The following is a 22,176-nucleotide window of genomic DNA, read 5'->3' on the forward strand; positions in this document are numbered from 1 at the left end:
AATACACTGTTGCAGAGTTTGTGAGCGAATAGGCCTAGCAACATTTATCTACTACATTTGTATGCATTATAGTCCCCATCTTCTGTTCAGAATGGCAGGAAGAGCCATTTTAATGCCCCCTAGTACTGGAGGTGATTGTCAATGCTCCTTATTTGAGTGGGCTTGGAGTGTCAGTTTGTGTGTGTGTGTGGCTCTGTGTGGTTCTGTGTGTGTGGGTGTGTCTGTCTCTCTGTGTGTGTGGCTCTGTGTGTATGTGTGTGGCTCGGTGTGTGTGTGTGGCTCTGTGTGTGTGTGTTGCTCTGTGTGTGTGTGTCTCTTTGTTTGTGTTTGTAGCTCTGTGTGTGTGTGTGGCTGTGTGTGTGTGGCTCTGTGTGTGTGGCTCTGTGTGTGTGTGTGGCACTGTGTGTGTGTGGCACTGTGTGTGTGTGGCACTGTGTGTGTGTGGCTCTGTGTGTATGTGGCTCTGTGTGTGTGGGGGGCTGTGTGTGTGTGGGGGGGCTCTTTGTGTGTGGGGGGCTCTGTGTATGTGTGTGTGTGGGTCTGTGTGTGTGTGTGTGGGTCTGTGTGTTTGTGTTTAAGCTATTGGCATTGTAAATGACAATGCCATTTATTTATCTGTTTTCAAAACCAACACATAAATAAAAATGTTGTCATTTACAATGCCAATAGCTCTAACTTTTGCAAAGGCGAGACCGTTGCATTGTAAATGCTTGTTTATTAGAGCTTCTTAGGTAGCCTAGGAATGAGACTTCTGCAGTGGAACTCGACCACTTTCAAACAGTAGTTGCTGTTGATGTTTCTGTCTGTGGGGATCACACCCTCTGAAGTTGTGCAAAAATGGATGGTATGCACCAGAGGGGTCCATAGCGCATCAAAGTAGCAGAAGTCCTATGTTTCCATCTTATCCTGCATTTGAGATGCTAGTACACTCTTTTTGGTTGCTCACAGCCGATAGACAACTTCACTGCCCTATAAACTTTATCCACAAAGCAAAATCACTTCTAAAGCGTGACACCCCGACTGATATTAATTAATTATTCAGTAATCCTCCTTCCTATTTAAGGCATTTCTTAAGATGCTCCCTGCTGGAAGAGCCTGCATGTACTATCTCCTCTTAACCCACTTGTTTCTTCTCGCAAACTGTTAGCACCCAAAACATAGTTGGCGGTTAGATGGTCCATTTTTGTGCTCTGCCTCACTCACTACCCTTTCCACCACTTGCTTCTCTGGAAAAAGGCTCATATGCCAGGCAGTTAAGAAGTGCAGGTCAGGAAGTAATTCAGGAAGGTTACTGCACTCCTCTAAACATAGCGCTATACCTCTTCATGTGTCTTGATGCCTCTTCATGTGTCTTGATGCCTCCTCCATACTGAGTGCCCCAAATGAATGATGGCTCTTTGAAAGGTCTCACACTCAGGAGTGGCTCCCCAAGACTTTGCAAGTGGAAGCCCTTAGTGTATAACAGATCAAGCCTCCCCCGGTACATCACAGCTGATTTTTTGCTGCACATTGGTCCTTACATCAGGTAACAGGGCTAATCGAGATCCCCTCGGGTGTGTGACTGATCAGGTCATGCTCTCCCCATCTTCACTTTTGACAGGGATTCCTCTTTCAGGACTCCCACTGCAGGCTGATTTAAGTGTGTCTTTGGAGCAGTGCTTTCTTTTTTGTGTTTGTGCTCCCACAAAACATATGTTAGATCTGTGTTGTCTACCTCATCATGCCCACCAATGTACTTATAAACCATGAGGCATCGCTATATATGTTGTAAATTCGACGATCTCCACCATTAAATAAATACCCACGTTTTTGCTCAGCAGATACTGGTCATGTACGGTGCTTATTAACTTTTTAGTTTTTATACTCGTCTGATTTACTGTGATTACTTTGTTATCAAGAATCCCGAACTGTCTCTTAAGTGTTAAATCCAATTTGGTTTGGCATTGTGTGTGGATAGTCCAGTCTGCAGGGCAGTTTGAGGTCTTATTGTTGGATATAAACACTTCCTAGAGTGGTCACAAGTGTGGTTCAGTAGAGTGACTTTGTTGGCACTTGGGTAGCAATGCCCATGCTGTCTCGAGTGTGGCGTGCGGTTCTCACATATGAACATGATTAAAAGGGGAAGCGTGGTCTTCCACACACCAGTTGGTGCACCATAACAAAAGACCAGTTCTGGGATGATGAGGCTATGTGTTCGTACCCCAAGGGAGGATTTCTGCTTTGGCACTGGAGTAGCAGTTGTCTCCTCATACTTGAAAGGAATAGGACGAGATCGGCAGAGGGCAATGGGGCCATTTAGGAAGAAATGTGCTTTAATCTTGTGAATTCGACCAGACAGAACTGTGTTTCTTCTAGCAACATTCTCTTTTCTTTCACGTCTGTCTTCCCAACTACTGTATCTCGGCGCCAGACACTACTCAGCAGATAGCGTCCCCACTTATTATTGCTCAAAACTTAAATGTGGTGTAAATGTGACAGATTTAAATACTTTGTACAATGATTGAACATTTAAGGGGTGCTTGTTGCAAAGTGACCTAGCCCATGCAATGTTCACCTCCCTCTCTTTTCGTGTTTTCACAGTTTCTCCAGACTTTTATAGCAAAAACCTGCTGTTTTTAGGAAAGACCTTTCTGAAGTTAAAGAACAAAGAAAAAGCAATCACGTGGTTACTCAAGGCCAAGCAAGTCACTGCTCGCACAGACGAGGACAAGGAGGTACAAAATCTCTTGAATATTCTGTTGAAACTTAAAAAAACATGAAAGCAATTTAATGTGGCCCTTATTTGCAATCATGCTACAGAGGGGACATTATACCTATATTGGAAACATTTTATTATTCATACAAATGTTAACCCACGTTCTGCATCGTCATCGGCAGCACTCTTTGATCTCCACTGGCTACCTGTCCAGCAGCGGATTCTTTTCAAGGCCTCATGCCTTGTCTTCAGGGCTTTGCATGGACTGGGACCAACGCTGCTTCAAAATCTTTTCTCCTGGTACCAAGCCGCTAGACCCCTGAGGTCTTGGTGATGGTCCCTAAGATTAACAGAGTGAGGATGGGCGGCCGTGCCTTCAGCTTTGCGGCCGCCAAATTGTGGAACACCTTACCTCTGTCCCTGAGGAGTAGGCAAGATCTGACTTCCTTCAAGAAGGATCTTAAAACCCACCTCTTTCCAAGAGCAATGTAGTGTATTACACCAGATGGATTGTTATGGTCACAGCGCCAGGATACCCTTTGGGTGGCAGTTGCGCTTAACAAGTATACATACATACATAGATACATGCATACATACATGTAACGATAATGTTCTTGTCCATACATTTATATATGCAAATGCTTCTCATGTTTGGATGAAACTGTTATCATGGGCACTAAAGAGAGAGGTCCGGGGTGATGCAGCAGCCGAAAATAACAATGCTGGAGTTCGGTAAATGAGTAATAAAGATGCCTGTAAACTGTGTTTTTATCTTCTCACATTAGCTGTTCATTCAAAGAAAGATGTCTGTTGCCAGGTATGACTGCAGCCCTGCCAAGTACCAGGCATTAGACTAACGCATTTCAGTGAGGTGATACGCATCACAGCACTGAAATGCATTGTCACGCATATATTGTGCCTCCTCAGCAAGTGGCTAGAGCGCTGCTAATTAGCACAACACTGAGCAAATCTCTTAGCTGACAGCGTGCGACCGCGTTGTTTGCAGCAAGCTAATCTTGGGGGCTTGTTCAGCTCGCTTTAGGCTCTGCTGTTTTACGGGGATGTATGTCATTACCACGCATGCTTTTACAACGCATGCCTTTACCACGCAACTTTTACAACGCAAGTCGTTACAACGACTTGCGTTGGGGGGTGCTGGATAATGAATAGTTTAATTTACTATTCCAACTCCAGTCCCCGTGGATAGTAGGGAAGGTTTTGGATAGTAAATTAACTATTCCCTATCCTAGAGCTCCCCCCAGCGCAAGTCGTTGTAACGACTTGCGTTGTAAAAGTTGCGTGGTAAAGGTACTGCGTTGTAAAAGTTGCGTTGTAAACGCTGTTCCCTGTTTTAGGGTGACCAACTGGCATAAGTGCAAATTCAGGATGGTGAGTGTAAAATTCAGGACAAAGGGTCCAAATTCAGGACAATAATTCAGGACAGAGGTCAAAATTCAGGACAAAAATTCTGGACAAACGATACATTTTACAGACACATCAGCGGAGGTCATGCAATAGCATATAAGTAAGTGAAAAGACAAAGAACATATGTACAACTCAAAATAAGTTTATATTAGGTTGAAACAATCTTTTACTTCACGGTTTTCCAGTATGGGCGCAGCTTTGAGCAACTGTCAACTGTGCAAGTATTTTTGTGGTATTTCATATAATCATAATCTATTTATATGGTTACTGCACTGGGTTGTCCAGCCTGATATTTTGTTTACAGTTCATGGTCCTGTTTCATAGTTCATGCATCAGGTAATATATTTGGGAAAGTCTGGGGTGGGAGCCAAACTTTGTACCCCTTGTGGACCAAGAATGTGGGTCTGTGTGGACTAACCTTGCTTTGCTTAACCCCTCCCATGCTCATGAAGAGCTCAGCTCGTCATGACAGTTGGAAAGCTCACACGCGGGGCTAATTCTCCTGCTGTGCTGAGCGTTCCATTAAACGGGCGTGGTCGTGACAAGCTCAACTCCTCATGAGCACACGAGAACCGTGGCTCATGACGAGCTGAGCTTGTCATGAACACCGGGGCGCTGTGCACGCCCCCCAGCACAGCAGGGGAATGTGCCCTGCAGCCAAGGGGTTAAGGTTCTCTTCCAAAATCCCACTGGTGTACTAAAGCATATGCTGCTTTTTGAGTGCTTCTCTTGCAAGGCTTTGTACTTTCGCAATCTCCAGTAAATTTGTTTTCTTATGTGGCCAGCACGAGTAAGGAATGAGTAGATGAAAATATGTGTTCAGCATCACAGGCACCCTTCTAAAGTTCTTGGTGCTTTGGATGTTTGCTTGCATTCACCTGTTATACATCCCGAGGTACTGCAGCTCAAGGCCCCCAGCATTCTGCCCACACTGGCACAGTGTCTTCAACTTCTCTGAAATCTTGGTCTAGCGAACTGTCATTGCTCACGCTGATCCCACCCGGCTCTAAAGTATCCCACAAAAGGCAGGAATCATTAAACGATCCCCATGTGCTGCAGTCTGGTGTGGAAACAAAAGCAATGTCCCGTGGTTGTGTTTTGCAGCTTATTTATAGTGGTCGGCAGGTTCCACTGGTTCATTTGTTCATTTATGTCTCTAATGTGTGTTTAGGGCTTCAGCTCAAGCATTCACGGGCCTCTCTGAATTCAAGCAATAAACATGAATAGTTTGCAGGGCAGACTGGAGAACCCGAAATCAGCTTTGTGGGTGTCCAAAAGAGCCTCTGCGATCTGTGCTTTCTCTGACTTTGCTTAAATTAAAAGAGGTGCATCTCTCCTCCTCAAACTATGATGAGGATAGCAATGCCATAGTGCCCCGTCACTTCTCCTGCTGGTCACTTCCCCTACCCGGTCACTGACTTGCCCGTCGACTGCTCCTGTCCTGTCACTTCTCCTGACCGGTCACTTCTCCTACCAGGTGACTGACCAGCCCATTGACAGCTCCTGCCTGGTCACTGCTCCTGCCCTTCGACTGCTCCTGTCTCGTCACTTCACCTGCCCAGTCACTACTCCTGCCCAGTCATTTCTCCTGCCCAGTCATTTCTCCTGCCCAGTCACTTCTCCTGCTGGTTACTGCTCCTGCTGGTTACTGCTCCTGCTGGTTACTGCTCCTGCTGGTTACTGCTCCTGCCTGGTTACTGCTCCTGCTTGGTTACTGCTCCTGCCCAGTCACTGACCTGCCGTTGACTGCTCCTGTCCATTTAATGCTCCTGCCCAGTCACTTCTGTCCATTCACTGCTCCTGCCCAGTCACTGCTTCTACCTGTTCACTGCTTCTACCTGTTCACTGCTTCTACCTGTTCGCTGCTTCCACCTGTTCGCTGCCCCTGCCCGTTCACTGCTCCTGCCCGTTCACTGCACCTGCCCGTTCACTGCTCCTGCCCTTTTACTGCTCCTGTCCCGTCACTGCTTCTAGCCGTTCACTGCTCCTGGTGGTTACTGCTCCTGCTGGTTACTGCTCCTGCCTGGTTACTGCTTCTGCCCATTACCTGCTCACACCCGGTCACCACTCCTGCCACATCACTTCTCCTACCATGTCACTGCTCCTGCCCTGTCACAGCTCCTATCCCTTCACTGCTCCCGGGCCGTCACTGCTCGTACCCTTTCACTGCTCCTGCCCTTTCACTGCTTCTGCCCTTTCACTGCTCCTGCTCATGCCCCGTGACCGCTCCTGCCCGGTCATTCCTCCTGCCTGGTCATTGCTCCTGCCCGGTCACTGCTCCTGCCCGGTCACTGCTCCTGCCCGGTCACTGCTCCTGCCCGGTCACTGCTCCTGCCGGGTCACTGCTCTTGCCTGGTCACTGCTCTTGCCCGATCACTGCTGTTGCCCAGTCACCGCTCCTGCTCATGCCAGACACCGCTCTTGCCACATAACTTCTCCTGCCCCGTCACTTCTCGTGCCCAGTCACTGCTCCTGCCCCATCACTGCTCCTGCCATATCACTGCTCCTGCCCTTTCACTGCTCCTGCCCTATCACTGCTCCTCTCCCGTCACTGCTCCTGCCTGGTCACTGCTCCTGCCTGGTCACTGCTCCTGCCTGGTCACTGCTCCTGTCCGTCGACTGCTCCTGCCCGTCGACTGCTCCTGTCCCATCACTGCTCAGTCACTTCTCCTGCCCGCTCACTGCTCCTACCCGTTCACTGCTCCTGCCCGTTCCCTGCTCCTGCCCGTTCACTGCTCCTGCCCGTTCACTGCTCCTGCCCAGTCACCGCTCCTGTTCATCGCTCCTGCCACATCACTTCTCCTACCCTGTCACTGCTCCTGCCCTGTCACTGCTCCTATCCCATTACTGATCCAGCCCGGTCACTACTCCAGCCCGTTCACTGCTCCTGCCCAGTCACTGCTCCTGCCCAGTCACTGCTCCTGCCTGTCACTGCTCCTGCCCGTTCACTGCTCCTGCCCGTTCACTGCTCCTGCCCGTTCACTGCTCCTGCCCGTTCACTGCTCCTGCCCAGTCACCGCTCCTGCTCACACCTGGTCATCGCTCCTGCCACATCACTTCTCCTACCCCGTCACTGCTCCTGCCCTGTCACTGCTCCTATCCCATTACTCCTGCCCGTTCACTGCTCCTGCCCAGTCACTGCTCCTGCCCAGTCACTGCTCCTGCCCGTCACTGCTCCTGCCCGTTCACTGCTCCTGCCCGTTCACTGCTCCTGCCCATTCACTGCTCCTGCCCGGTCACTGCTCCTGCCCAGTCACTGCTCCTGCCCTGTCACTGCTCCTGCCCAGTCACCGCTCCTGCTCACACCTGGTCACCGCTCCTGCCACATCACTTCTCCTACCCCGTCACTGCTCCTATCCCATTACCGATCCTGCCCGGTCACTGCTCTTGCCCGATCACTGCTCCTGCCTAGTGCTGCTCCTGCTATAATTAATATTATAGCAAAAAATAAATACAAACTGAAAATGCAACGTGATCCAATAGTGTCATGCAGAAGTATTTTGTCAGCACTGCGGCAAACAAGATTTGCTTTGCTCGGATGTGGGTGGTATAATGATATTTAGGATACTGTGATTTATTTACGTTGGGCTATGAATGAACACCATTAACAAAGTGCACAAGGCCGCAAGTTACCCACTGTATGCTGAATGGGGAAAGCTTCTCTTTAATCAGTCATTGCGATCTACGGACTCCAAGGGAGTCACTTGCCTCCAAGGCACTCACTTGCCACATGTTATGTTAAACGCAGATGGCCCATTGTCATTCTAAAGGTGATAATCAGCCTCAATCAGAATGACAATGGGCCTGTCCACAGCCTGTGTGAGGTCGGGAGGGGTTGCTGCATCCTGTGGAGTTTGGAAAAGAAGTGCTAACTGGCCCCAAGAACTTTTAAACTCTTGGGGCTTCTTGCAGGGGAACAGCATTGTTTGCTATAATTAATACCCTAAATTACAGACAAAAGGCATCCGTAAAAGGAATAATTAAGGACAACGGAAAGGACACCAAAATGACAAACGGTCCGTGAAATTTACAAACGGGTGGTGACCCTATGTTGTCTATAACGTGTTCTGTTTCTCCCAACACCCATTACGAGCCAGTTACAATCAGTTGCCCAATTGGAATTGCAACAGCCAGGATACTGTGACGTAAACACCTATAGGTTGCGGGCCCGGCCACCCGCAGTGCGAGCAGACAGCCGTAATACATTTAAATGCGACAGCTTGAGCTAGCACAGCCTGGAGCCCACCGCTGAAGCTTGCACCACGTTGTGCCGTGTGGCTAGGCCACAGTGGTGTCATCATTTGGAGCAGGGCAGACGTTCACCCGCCACTGACCCCCCGGGCCCTCGGCCACCGCAGAGTGGTGCCAGATGCATTAGCAACCTTTGAATACAAATTATATCCCAGTGTCTAGGAGACAAAGAAAGAACAGGAAGAACTCAACATAACCCACGATTCCTACACAAGACATATGATTCATATGAATGGATTCCCATCACTCACCACGCCTGGTGATTAGCTTCATCATTTGGGTATCCTTTTGTGAAGGATGACATTCTTGCTCCATAGACGTCAGAGCTCTTGGATGTCAAAAAGTAATATTTACCAAGATGAGTGGTGTATTTAAGTGGTGGAGTGTATGGGATCTGAAATGTAAGTGCAGTGCAAACCCAGTAAAGTGAAAACTAAAATTGATACGCAGACATACTATTTATTTTATTAGTGAATGCTACGATCAATAGTTAAAAACTGTGTTGAGGACCAGTTTTAACAAATAGCTGTCCTCGAAAGGAATGGTCAACATGTTTCAGCACTCTACGGAAGATGTAAACCGTGTGCTTTCATCAGGATCTCTATAAATAATAAAGCTACTGCTATAAACGTGAATAGAACATAGGGTTTTAAACCTGCAAAGGATACAAGGTGAGACAAGATTCTCACAATCCTGAGTTCTCCATAGGTTCACAACAGATCTCGTGAATATGGATGACAAGGCCTCACCCCACCTGGCAACAGCTCAGGATAAAGGAGGCACCGCTCTCTCCGTTGGTACCTCTGTGGTCAGAAGGGAATTCCCCTGTTCAAAGGGAATTCCCCTATATCTATATCATTCCTCTTGGGAACAATAACTTGAAGTCTACCTTCACTGTTTTGCTTTATGTGTCTATGCCTGATGTGATCCTCCTGCAGACCCAATTTAACTTGATTTGCCTCGAGGACTCCAAGGCATTTCAGAAAACACCGACTTAAGGGTGCAAGCTGTTCTAAATCCATTACTATGGATATTTTCACCCCCTGGAATTTTAGCTCAGTTTCCACTTTAAGAATGGTGTCTCTGACTAACCCTGAGTACAGCACAATTTTTGTAAAATCCTCACCTTCTCTATTTTTCAGGAAGCCCACTTGTTTCAGATCTGTTGTAGAGTTTTTAGTGTAAACTTGGGCAAGAGGAAAATAACTCAAGAAGCAAATACCTATTTAAAGGGTTTAGCTTCTTTAATCTTTTGTCTCACCTGTTTTCTGGGGCTGTCTCCAGGTAAACCCATAAAGAGTTTGCTTCCTTCCCCTGGTCCTCTCTGGGTCCATGGGAGGACGAGGCACCTACCCCCAGGACTTTGTTCCCTCTCTGGAACAAACCTAACCGTGTGAGTTCGTAACTTAACATTTTTTTTACCCCCCTCAAGGTTCCTCCCTTCTTTTCCTCTCCTTTCTAAATCCCATATTGTTGGAAATGGGATCCCTGGCTGGCCAGGGCTTTCGCCAAAGTCAGTCAGAGACCACCACACCCAAGTCGGGGCAAGGGAGTTACACGCCAAGATAACCCCTACTCACCCTCTAGGTAACGTGGCGCGAGCAGTAAGGCTAAACTTGGAGGCGATGTAAGTTAAGTATTTGCGCACGCACCCCAGCAACAACAACCAAAGGCCCACCACAAAGGAAACTCCACACAAGGTTATGTAAAAATAGCCTTTGTATTATAATAAATATACATCAGATAAAACACACATCTTGTTACACTGTGCCAACAGGCACGGGCGGAATTTACAAGGGATATTGCACAGGACAGGGCCACTTGGACCACTGTCAGGGGTATCAGCACTTTTAGAAATAATACTTTCAGAAATAGCACTTTAGAAAGTAAAATCAGTGTAGCACACAATATAAAAATAGAGCACACAACCAGTAATCACTGGTAACAGGACCTCACTAGCACCACCTGTACTAGGGAGAAAAACAACCACCTACATGTCACACTACCTGTAGGGGTGTAAAGACAAAACACATGATGCATTAACATTCAGAGGTGTAGCAATAACATTGCGCAAAACTTAGATCAGTCACCACCTGTGACAGTCCCTGTGTCCCAATGTCAGGGCCTAAACGTCGCAGTTGCCCACAAAGTGCTGGGCAACTGGTGCAGGGAAAGTTAGGGCAACGTTGGAGCCTCTCTGGGCTCAAGAACCACCACTGTGGCACTGTGGGGCCTCACTGGGCTTCTGGACAAGAAATGGCGCCCTGAGCCTCTCTCAGGCGCTTCTTTCCAGAACTACTGGGCCCCAGAGCCTCTCAGGGCTCGTAAAGCAAATGCAGGCTGGAGCCTCTCTCAGGCTCGTCACGCAAAAGGGCTGGAGCCTCTCTGGGCTCCTACACGAGGGAATGGCACCCTCAGAGCCTCTCTGGGCTCAAAGAACAAAATGGCCCCCAGGAGCCTCTCCGGGCTCCTCAACACTGATGTGGGCGTCGGGGCCCCTCACGGGGGACCCTCGAACACGTGGGGGCGCTTCGGTGGAGTCCCCCCTCTGGGGACTCCGGAAGACAAATGGTAGCACGAGCCTCTCTGGCTCGGGTTGGAGTCCCCCTCTTGGGGACTCGAATTGCTCAAAAATGCCTCCTAAGAGCCTCTCTGGCTCTGAACACAAGGGCGCGAGGTCGCGCTGCTGAGGGGGAGGGGGGGGAGGGCGGACACCGACAACGTGTCCCGGCGCCCCTCCCTCTGCTTCTGGCAACACTCACCGGCTCTGGTGCAGGACGGCTCCTCTCGCGCTGCTCCTCTCTGGGCGGCGCTGCAGGGGCCACGGGCGGGGCTCCCCCTCACTCTCCGGGGCCTCGAAGGTCCAGGACTCTTCCTGGATAATGGGGCTCCTTTCCTGTCGTCCCGGGGCTCTCCTCTCCACTCCTCCGATGACGCGGCAGGGAGGGCTCGACCGCCTGGGCCAATCCCAGCGCGGCCGAGCTATGACGCGCCGGCTGCTTCCTCAGTCTCCCGCCTGGCCTCGTCAGGTGGCAATCTGCCTGACTTCCTCTGGGGCCGCCAATGGCAGCGCGGCCCTGGGGATAGGGAGGCGGGACTTCCGGGTCGCCGCGGGCTGCGCGGCGGCTCGCTTCTTAGGCAGGCAGGCGGCTTCCCAGGTGATCCGAGGAGTGGGCTCCCTCGTGGATCAACAAAAACGGGCAAACAAAGCGGCAATGAGCGGGGTGGCACCCGCGCCGTAAAAACCGCCACACGGGGCGATCAGACGCCGGGTGGCACCGGCTGTGCTCTCAAAGCGCTAGCAGCGCTAGAACGAAGGGTAGGCGCTCTCCAGCGCCACAGGATGAAAACACAGCGCTCACAGCGCTAGGGCCAAAATAAAGCGCTTCGAAGCGCTATGCAGGGATTCCAACGCTCCCCAGCGCTGAAGGGCAGAGAGCAGCGCTCTCAGGCTGCAGGCAAGGAGTCCTCAGTGCTCCCCAGCACTGGAGGACAGGACAAGGCTCCAGCAAGGGCTGGAGGCAGGCAGGGGGGGGCAAGGCTGGGCCAGAGCCAGCACACTGGGTCTCCAGGCAGGGAGACACCCCAAGTGGCGGTCCTCCTGGCCCCAGCAGCAGCAACAGCCCCCTCTGGCAGGATCCAAAAGCAGAACATTTTCCAAGGGGACACAGCCCCTTCTTATAGTAACAAATCCTTTGTTTCAAGGTGCAGGGTGGGGGGGAAAACCAGTTTCAGCTGGCTTTGGAGCACTCTTGATGGCCCAACCACCCATTTCTTTCACTGGGGAGGCTAGGGTCGTTAGACACACCACAGGGGGGCGGAGCCAGCATTGTGTGGGGAAAACCCAGCCCATCCAGGACACAGGTACACTCCTCCCACACATCACTCGTGCTAATCTCCCACTCACCACCGGGCAAACCCATCTAGACTTCCTGGAGCCTGGCATGCCAGCCAGCTCCAGCCAATCACGCTCCAGCACCCTCACAGCACATGCACACATATCTCAATGTCCAGAAGTAGCACTTCCCTTCTAGACACATACATGCCGCAGACACCATCTCGCAGCATTCACTCTCACGAGTTTATACATACTAAACTCGAGCCTGCACTCCCCACGCATCAGGAACTACCCGGGACACACACATTTCCCATGCATTCCTATGGGAGGGTAGGCCAGCCATGCTACACGCACGCACTTTCACTCTGGGACCCAGGGAAAGTGCGCAGAGACCCAAAAATCACTGACACAGGGTCACACATAAGGCAAAAAGTTCAGGGGTGAACCAGCCCTGCGGGCCAAGTCCAACATAACCCCCTTCCAGCCAAAACGCAGGGGAGAACAATCACCACCGTGATGGACTTCCCTGCTTGGGGCGATAGAACACGGACGCAGGCCCGCCACTGCCGGGACACCCTCCTGTTCTATGCCACGGTGAACCCCTAGGGTTCCTTCTAAAGCTACTGTAAGGACCAGCTGGGCTACCCCACTGGTACTCCTCAGCTGTCCGCGGCCAGGACCAGGCCCTAGGCCACCCAGGTGCCACTGGTTCCTGCCTACTCACGAAGTGGGGGGTAGTAACCCCTGGCACATAGTAGCCATTCTCCACTCCTCCTGTCTGCAAGACAGGGCTAGACTGCCACTGGTTCTCCAGCCTAGGGTCTACAACCCCAGGCGGACCAGGAGTCTCAGGGAAGGCTCTCCTCCCCTTACCTCTTCTTTTAGGGTTCCTCCTCCCCGTGCGAGGGGGAAACTTAGAACGCCATTCCAACCCAGGGTTTAACCCCTCAGGTTGCACCGGGGTCAGAGGTGGGCTCTCCCACCCTCTGCACCCCCTTCCAGAGGTCTGCCCTCTCCCAACTGGAGAATTTCCTCTGGAAGAAGAACCGGTCAGGACACTGGTTACAGTCGTCCTACCCTTCAGGTCAGGCCGATCCTGAACCTGGCCTTCCAACCTCTGGTCTAAAACCTTCGGTGGAACAATTGCCTGGCACTCCAGGACTTCTGGGGACTTAAACACCATCCCCCTGAGGCTAACAGATGACCCATCTGTTGTGTGACTGTCTGTCTGGCGCAGATCTCCCGCCCTCTGTCCACCTGACAGTGCGTGACGATCCCCCAGACCAGAAGTGGCGCCACCCGGGTCCCTCCAAGAAGATCTAGCCCAACTGGCTAGTCTCTGGTCCACTGGTGCACCCACTGGGAAACTCATCCCCCAATCACTCCTCACGCTGGACTCCTGTACCCTCCCTACCGGAGCGGTACTGCCAGCCCCTAGAACCACAGGAGCTCTGGTTACAGACGCTCCAGGTCCTCTACTCACTAGGAGATCCTCCTCAAATGGGCTAACAGGACAGCCTAGGTCCCCAACCTGGTGTTCCCTCAAGAAACCACCCAGGTTCTGAGACAGGGCTTCGGGCCTCTGGGGGCTCTCAGCCACCCACTGACTCCTGCTCCACTGAGCCAGGCAGTCAGCCCCTCCACCCTTCTCACTATACTGGGACCTAGCTGGGCTACACTGAGCCTCTTCCACCACGCTGGGCTGGAAGATCCCTGACCCACTACTTTCGGAGTCACTCCCTAATGACTCTACAGAACCTCTGGCCCTTTCCCAGCGGTCTGCTTCCTCTGCCAGGTCACATGGTTCAGACAATCCACACCCCAACAGGTGTTGGCGCAACCCTGGTGAACAACACCTGAGCAACTGCTCTCTGAGAAACATATCGAACAATATGTTCCAATCACATTTCGTGGGCTCCCGTACCCAATCACACAGGGCTCCACAACAGTCATCCTCAAAGTCTACCCAAGACTGGTGAGACGGTTTCCTAAGGTTCCTAAACCTCACCCTATTCTCCTCCTCTGGGGAAACAGGAACCATACTCTGGGAACTGGGAATTTCTAGACTGGAATCTAAAGAGCTGCCACCACTGGACTCAACCCTCCCTGGGGAATCCAGAAAACTAGGACTGCGGTCAGGGGATAACCTACACTCTAGGGCTATCTTCTCCCTGGCCAAGGCCCTCTCAGCCTCTGCAATCCGCTCATTCACACCCAGCTGCGCCATCTCTCTGGCATACTCTAACCGGAGCTTCTCCATGGCTAGCTGGTGCTCCCTCTCTTCTCTCCTATCCAACCACACCTCTGGGGACAGGGAAAGGGATGGGGTGCTACATCTGACACTGGACCCAGCAAGGGACTCCCTATCTAGGGGGTACTCACTCTCTGCTGGCGCCCATCCACTGTCAAACTCACTCTCCACATCAGACTCTTCAGGGCTCCCCTCAGACCCACCACCCTCCTGGTGTGCAGCCCGGGCCCTCTCTCTCTCTCTGTGCTCACGCTCCCAGTCACTCTTCTGCCACAGGATCATGTTATCCCTAAGCTTGGACTGGGTGTCTGACTCACTCACTGGGATGTCTCTCTCCTTACATAACCGTACCAACTCATGCACACTGTACTTAAACAGGCCACAAAGGTTAAAAGGAGATTCCATCTTGACAGGATGTTCACAGACACGTGCAACACAAGGGATCTAGCAATCTGAAGTAGGAGTACACAATTCCAAAACTTCCACACTCTCCTTAAAAAAAGAACTCACTCATGCGTCCAGGGAAACACACCATTCATCCACACACACCCTCCCCTCGGATCGGTAAGGCAGTTTCTACCACCCCTGACTTCTCAACCTGACCAAAAGTGACACAGGTACCAAACTCTGGAAGCAGGGCGGGGGACAAATGCACTGAACACAATTATAAATGACACTCTTCAGGAGCAGAAAAAATGGAATTTCACCAAAAACAATAATCCCCAAAATGTGGTTATCTAACAATGTAGAGCTTTGAAGTGCGGCCAGCCGCTACTGTGGTACACCGCAAACACAAATCCTTATCCCACCGCTTGCCGCCAATGTTGGAAATGGGATCCCTGGCTGGCCAGGGCTTTCGCCAAAGTCAGTCAGAGACCACCACACCCAAGTCGGGGCAAGGGAGTTACACGCCAAGATAACCCCTACTCACCCTCTAGGTAACGTGGCGCGAGCAGTAAGGCTAAACTTGGAGGCGATGTAAGTTAAGTATTTGCGCACGCACCCCAGCAACAACAACCAAAGGCCCACCACAAAGGAAACTCCACACAAGGTTATGTAAAAATAGCCTTTGTATTATAATAAATATACATCAGATAAAACACACATCTTGTTACACTGTGCCAACAGGCACGGGCGGAATTTACAAGGGATATTGCACAGGACAGGGCCACTTGGACCACTGTCAGGGGTATCAGCACTTTTAGAAATAATACTTTCAGAAATAGCACTTTAGAAAGTAAAATCAGTGTAGCACACAATATAAAAATAGAGCACACAACCAGTAATCACTGGTAACAGGACCTCACTAGCACCACCTGTACTAGGGAGAAAAACAACCACCTACATGTCACACTACCTGTAGGGGTGTAAAGACAAAACACATGATGCATTAACATTCAGAGGTGTAGCAATAACATTGCGCAAAACTTAGATCAGTCACCACCTGTGACAGTCCCTGTGTCCCAATGTCAGGGCCTAAACGTCGCAGTTGCCCACAAAGTGCTGGGCAACTGGTGCAGGGAAAGTTAGGGCAACGTTGGAGCCTCTCTGGGCTCAAGAACCACCACTGTGGCACTGTGGGGCCTCACTGGGCTTCTGGACAAGAAATGGCGCCCTGAGCCTCTCTCAGGCGCTTCTTTCCAGAACTACTGGGCCCCAGAGCCTCTCAGGGCTCGTAAAGCAAATGCAGGCTGGAGCCTCTCTCAGGCTCGTCACGCAAAAGGGCTGGAGCCTCTCTGGGCTCCTACACGAGGGAATGGCACCCTCAGAGCCTCTCTGGGCTCAAAGAACAAAATGGCCCCCAGGAGCCTCTCCGGGCTCCTCAACACTGATGTGGGCGTCGGGGCCCCTCACGGGGGACCCTCGAACACGTGGGGGCGCTTCGGTGGAGTCCCCCCTCTGGGGACTCCGGAAGACAAATGGTAGCACGAGCCTCTCTGGCTCGGGTTGGAGTCCCCCTCTTGGGGACTCGAATTGCTCAAAAATGCCCCCTAAGAGCCTCTCTGGCTCTGAACACAAGGGCGCGAGGTCGCGCTGCTGAGGGGGCAGGGGGGGGGGGGCGGACACCGACAACGTGTCCCGGCGCCCCTCCCTCTGCTTCTGGCAACACTCACCGGCTCTGGTGCAGGACGGCTCCTCTCGCGCTGCTCCTCTCTGGGCGGCGCTGCAGGGGCCGCGGGCGGGGCTCCCCCTCACTCTCCGGGGCCTCGAAGGTCCAGGACTCTTCCTGGACAATGGGGCTCCTTTCCTGTCGTCCCGGGGCTCTCCTCTCCACTCCTCCGATGACGCGGCAGGGGGGGCTCGACCGCCTGGGCCAATCCCAGCGCGGCCGAGCTATGACGCGCCGGCTGCTTCCTCAGTCTCCCGCCTGGCCTCGTCAGGTGGCAATCTGCCTGACTTCCTCTGGGGCCGCCAATGGCAGCGCGGCCCTGGGGATAGGGAGGCGGGACTTCCGGGTCGCCGCGGGCAGCGCGGCGGCTCGCTTCTTAGGCAGGCAGTCGGCTTCCCAGGTGATCCGAGGAGTGGGCTCCCTCGTGGATCAACAAAAACGGGCAAACAAAGCGGCAATGAGCGGGGTGGCACCCGCGCCGTAAAAACCGCCACACGGGGCGATCAGACGCCGGGTGGCACCGGCTGTGCTCTCAAAGCGCTAGCAGCGCTAGAACGAAGGGTAGGCGCTCTCCAGCGCCACAGGATGAAAACACAGCGCTCACAGCGCTAGGGCCAAAATAAAGCGCTTCGAAGCGCTATGCAGGGATTCCAGCGCTCCCCAGTGCTGAAGGGCAGAGAGCAGCGCTCTCAGGCTGCAGGCAAGGAGTCCTCAGTGCTCCCCAGCACTGGAGGACAGGACAAGGCTCCAGCAAGGGCTGGAGGCAGGCAGGGGGGGGCAAGGCTGGGCCAGAGCCAGCACACTGGGTCTCCAGGCAGGGAGACACCCCAAGTGGCGGTCCTCCTGGCCCCAGCAGCAGCAACAGCCCCCTCTGGCAGGATCCAAAAGCAGAACATTTTCCAAGGGGACACAGCCCCTTCTTATAGTAACAAATCCTTTGTTTCAAGGTGCAGGGTGGGGGGAAAACCAGTTTCAGCTGGCTTTGGAGCACTCTTGATGGCCCAACCACCCATTTCTTTCACTGGGGAGGCTAGGGTCGTTAGACACACCACAGGGGGCGGAGCCAGCATTGTGTGGGGAAAACCCAGCCCATCCAGGACACAGGTACACTCCTCCCACACATCACTCATGCTAATCTCCCACTCACCACCGGGCAAACCCATCTAGACTTCCTGGAGCCTGGCATGCCAGCCAGCTCCAGCCAATCACGCTCCAGCACCCTCACAGCACATGCACACATATCTCAATGTCCAGAAGTAGCACTTCCCTTCTAGACACATACATGCCGCAGACACCATCTCGCAGCATTCACTCTCACGAGTTTATACATACTAAACTCGAGCCTGCACTCCCCACGCATCAGGAACTACCCGGGACACACACATTCCCCATGCATTCCTATGGGAGGGCAGGCCAGCCATGCTACACGCACGCACTTTCACTCTGGGACCCAGGGAAAGTGCGCAGAGACCCAAAAATCACTGACACAGGGTCACACATAAGGCAAAAAGTTCAGGGGTGAACCAGCCCTGCGGTCCAAGTCCAACACATATTTTGACCCCACTGATTCTCTTTAGTCTCCATTTGTCAATCCTGTATCCTATCAATTGGACCAGCTCACTCGCAGTGTTTGTTGATTGTCCAAAAACACATAGAACCCAGGGCAAACAGCATAGAATAATTTGTCATTATCGGCTGACTGTGCAGCAAATCATATTATGAAAAATGGATTTGAAAGAAACCTAAACATTTTTTAAATGGGACGAAGATACTTAGTGCAGGAATTGTGGTTATCTGTTCAACTCTGAACTTGGGGTTACTTATAGTTTCTTGTGATTCGGAGGGCATTTTACAAAATATGCTCTTTATTGCACACAGGCTTACCTTTAAAATAAAAAAATGTATAAAAATGCAACAGATAAAAACAAAGGTACTATTATTTTGTGTTCCCACACATCTCCCAATGAGAACAGTAATGCACTTATGTGGGTGGACCTATCACCTGTGGCACGCTGGACTTAAAAACATGAAATGCAACAACCTTGAAAATTGACCTATTGTGGTGATATGGGTAGCTGCAATATTGGTACCCAGGGTCAGCCAATACTCCGCAAAACCTACTAAACCCATAGATTTCTGAAACGCGTGCACCCAGCGGAATCCAGGGTGGTGTGACTTGTGTGGATCCTACTATGCTTTCTAACTCAGAATGCCCAGCAAATGTCAAACTTTGGATAGAATCACACATTTTCCTTCCATTTCTGAGAGGGAAAGCTCTGGAATCTGCGAGGATCTGCAATATTTCTACGACCCAGTAATCCCACACTCCTAATAAAAACAGTATCACACTTATGTAGCTAGGCCTATTATCTATGACGAGAACGGACTGAACCTGGGATCATGCAAAGACCATATTGACTTCACATGATAACGTTTTTTCATCCATTCCAGTGCAATTTCTAGCATTTGGATGTGCTTGTGTTTGCATGTGTGTCTGACTTTGAATAGGGAGGAGTAACGTCAAAACCAAAAGTGCCAGAGTTTCCCCAAAAATAAGCCAGTTTCAACTATGCCTTTTAATTTCTACTTTAAATCAGCGGCTCACTCATTGATTTGATCGACATTCTAATATGAATGATGGTGACAAAAATGAGCTGCCTTGCGACTCTTGATCCCAGTAGAACTGGTTAAATGTTTCTCACTTTTCATGGTGGATGTGCCATACATGCCAAGAAAAACAGGAGTTGTGCTACATGGCAAACTTGTTACATCTCTTAAGCTTCTTTGGCCTAGCATCATTGGGTATTCCTTTTCGAGTTAAATTTTTACAATTTGGAAAATATTCCAAGAAAACCCAGCCTGTAATTTCTAGGAGACTATCCAGCAATCTGAATGAAAGGTCTTCAGTGCCTTCCAAATGCTGGGGCCCAGGCGGATCAAAAAACAAAGTAATGGATGGAATACTTGAAATAATCTCAGCCACTGAGGATAGCTCAGGGCGGCAGCCCAATCCATCGGTTTTTGCCCACCAGGCCACGTCCGTTTGGACCCAGCCAAATGCAAATCAGCCCTGACCCTGCTCCAGTCTGAACAGTCCAGCCCGAACATCATGCCAGGTCCTCCCTGAACTGTGAAACAAGCAACCCAGGACTGGTTTTGCCCTAATTATGGTCTCATCAGCCAGGCATAGCTTGGTTCCAGTGGCACAGTGAGCATCAGACCCTCGTCTGGGCAAAACTGTCACACCTAGGGCATCAAAAAACAAAGTGATAGATGGAATGCTTGAATCAATCTCAGACACTGATGATCGTTCTGAGCTGAATCCCAATCCATTGTTTTTCTTCCACCATTCCACCTCAGTTTGGACCCAGCCAAATGCAAATCAGCTGATGAACCCTAGTACGGGCGAAACCGGTCCTGGGTTGCTTGTGTTCTGGTTCTGGTAGCACCTGACTTGAACGTCCGGGCTGGACTCCTTCCCATTGGATCAGGGTCAAGACTGATGTGCAGATAACTGGGTCCAAACTGAGCAGACATGGTGCCCAAAATGATGATGGATTGGAATGCGACCCGAGTAATTACGACGTGGCTGAAAATAAATCAAGTATTCCATCCATTACTTGTATACTTCAGGGTGCCCATGGACGGGCACTGTCAAAGACCGGGAGTATGTCTCCACTGTGTGAGAAAGTGCCCTCTTTCTACATGGTTGCCCCCACTTTTTGCTGAATTGCTGATGTGCTTTGACTTAGTGTGCCCTGGGCTCCTGCTAATCAGGTACCCACGGCCTATGTTCTTTCTCTAAAACTGCATTGAAGCCTAAACCCAATTGGCATCTCTGTCCACAGGTCATCCCCTGGTAAATGGTACCACATGTACCCAGGGAACTGTGACTAGAGAAGGCCTCTAAGAGCTGCAGCACTTATTGTGCCACCCTTAGAGGTCCTGTACCCTGACACTTACACACTGCCTTTGCAGGCTGCGTGTCTTGGTGCAGAACAAAGTGAAGAGTCGGCATGGCTCTGTGTGCCATGCCTACAGCCCACTGCCCTGTCATAGATCAGCCACCCTCTAGCTGGGTGCATAATACCAGTGGTGAGGGTACAGGTTCATGAGTCCTGTATCCCTACAGTGTCTACGTCCATTCTTAGACATTGTAAATGCAGTGCTGCCACTAAGAGTATATGGTGCTGGGAGTTTGTCATTATGAACTCTGCAGCACCATAATGGCTACACTGAAATTTGGTATCCAACTTCTTAGCACATTAAACCAACACTGATGCCAGTGTGGGATTTAATGAAAAATGCACACAGAGGGCATCTTAGAGATGCCCCCTGAAAGCTAACCTACCACTAGTGTCCAGGCTGAGTGGTTGCTTTCAGCTGCCACCACCAGATATCTTTCTGGACCCCTGGGTCGAGAGCCTGATGCTCTCTGGAGCCTGAAACAATGCACATCCTGGTACGGGGTGCCAAGCCTCCTCCCCCAAGATGGGCAGGGTTCACGGAGGGGAAGCTTCAAAGGCTTGCCGCCTTTGTGAGCTTCACCAGGCCACTTGCTGCTCTCAGCAACTGGTCCCCACTGTTTCTGACCCCCACTTTGGGCAGGAGAACCGGCGGGAAAAATAAGTGAGGAAGAGAGGTGTGCCCACCTCTGCCAACTTCACCAAACAGGTGGGGGAGGCGAGGTGAAGCACAACTCTCAGTCCACACCATCTTGAAGATGGGGGGACTCAGCCAACCAAGAACAGGCTCATGCCCCCCTCCCAGCCTTGTTTGGACCAACAGAGGAAGGGCAATAATCTACTCCTTGCAGAGATCGCTAGATGGCCCAAACTACTTGCCCCTGCTAATGGTAGTATCAGCAAAACTATCATCAAGTATCGCCAATGGGAGCAAGGCACTACAAAGTAGAGACACAGCAACTTCAAATATGATCATCAGCTAAGGGTATATAGATCGCTCTTCCGTCTCTCTCACAATGCTTCACCGGGCCAAATAAGACTTTAGTTTTGTTTGCTAAACCAAGCAACCACAAGGAAACAAGTTTATATTGAAGTCTGGCGAAGAATAAAGACACTAACCACAAACCGTCTGTGCCAAGCTCTCTGGGAAGAAGTTCAAACAAGCATAAATGAGCAATCCTGGCAGTATCAAAACCTGGTAATCTATGACCTGGCCACTCGATCTGTATGGGGAAGGTCTCTGCCTTTAGAGCCTTTCAAGTGAGCGAGCAACAGTGCGATAAAAAAAATATCTGTGTTAATAGACAAAAAGCCCTCTCAGCCAGATCTCATGCTTGAATGAACCTAAATTAATAAAACAATTCTAAAACCCAGCTCTACCTAGAAAGCAGGTGGTCTAGGCAGTTAAAAGAATCCTTTATGAAACACCATTTTGGCCTTCTCCCTGGGCTTGCTCAAGCAGTAACCTGGCTTCAGGAACACTAAAAATGTCCAGTGTAGACTGTGTAAAGCTGGGGAAGAAAACAGTATCCATATAAGTTGCCTCTGCCTGGGGCTGCTGAACGGGAGGAGGAGGCTGCTAAGGGTACTTTTGAACAAGCGAGCAATCCGCTCCTGCAGTTGCATGCCTTAAGGCAATGG

The 22,176-nt window shown here is 51.0% G+C and overlaps 1 protein-coding gene across 1 annotated transcript in view; it reads left to right on the forward strand.

Annotated features, from left to right (window-relative positions):
* RMDN1 (regulator of microtubule dynamics 1) overlaps window positions 1-22,176 on the forward strand; it is a 325,882-nt gene that overhangs the window by 296,374 nt on the left and 7,332 nt on the right. Inside the window, exon 9 of the mRNA XM_078687071.1 lies at window positions 2,581-2,714. Coding sequence (XP_078543197.1) covers window positions 2,581-2,714 — 134 coding nt within the window. The remainder of the gene's footprint in view (window positions 1-2,580; window positions 2,715-22,176) is intronic.

This window comes from Lissotriton helveticus, chromosome 4_1 (assembly GCF_964261635.1).
Source record: "Lissotriton helveticus chromosome 4_1, aLisHel1.1, whole genome shotgun sequence".
Taxonomy (NCBI): Eukaryota; Metazoa; Chordata; class Amphibia; order Caudata; family Salamandridae; genus Lissotriton; species Lissotriton helveticus.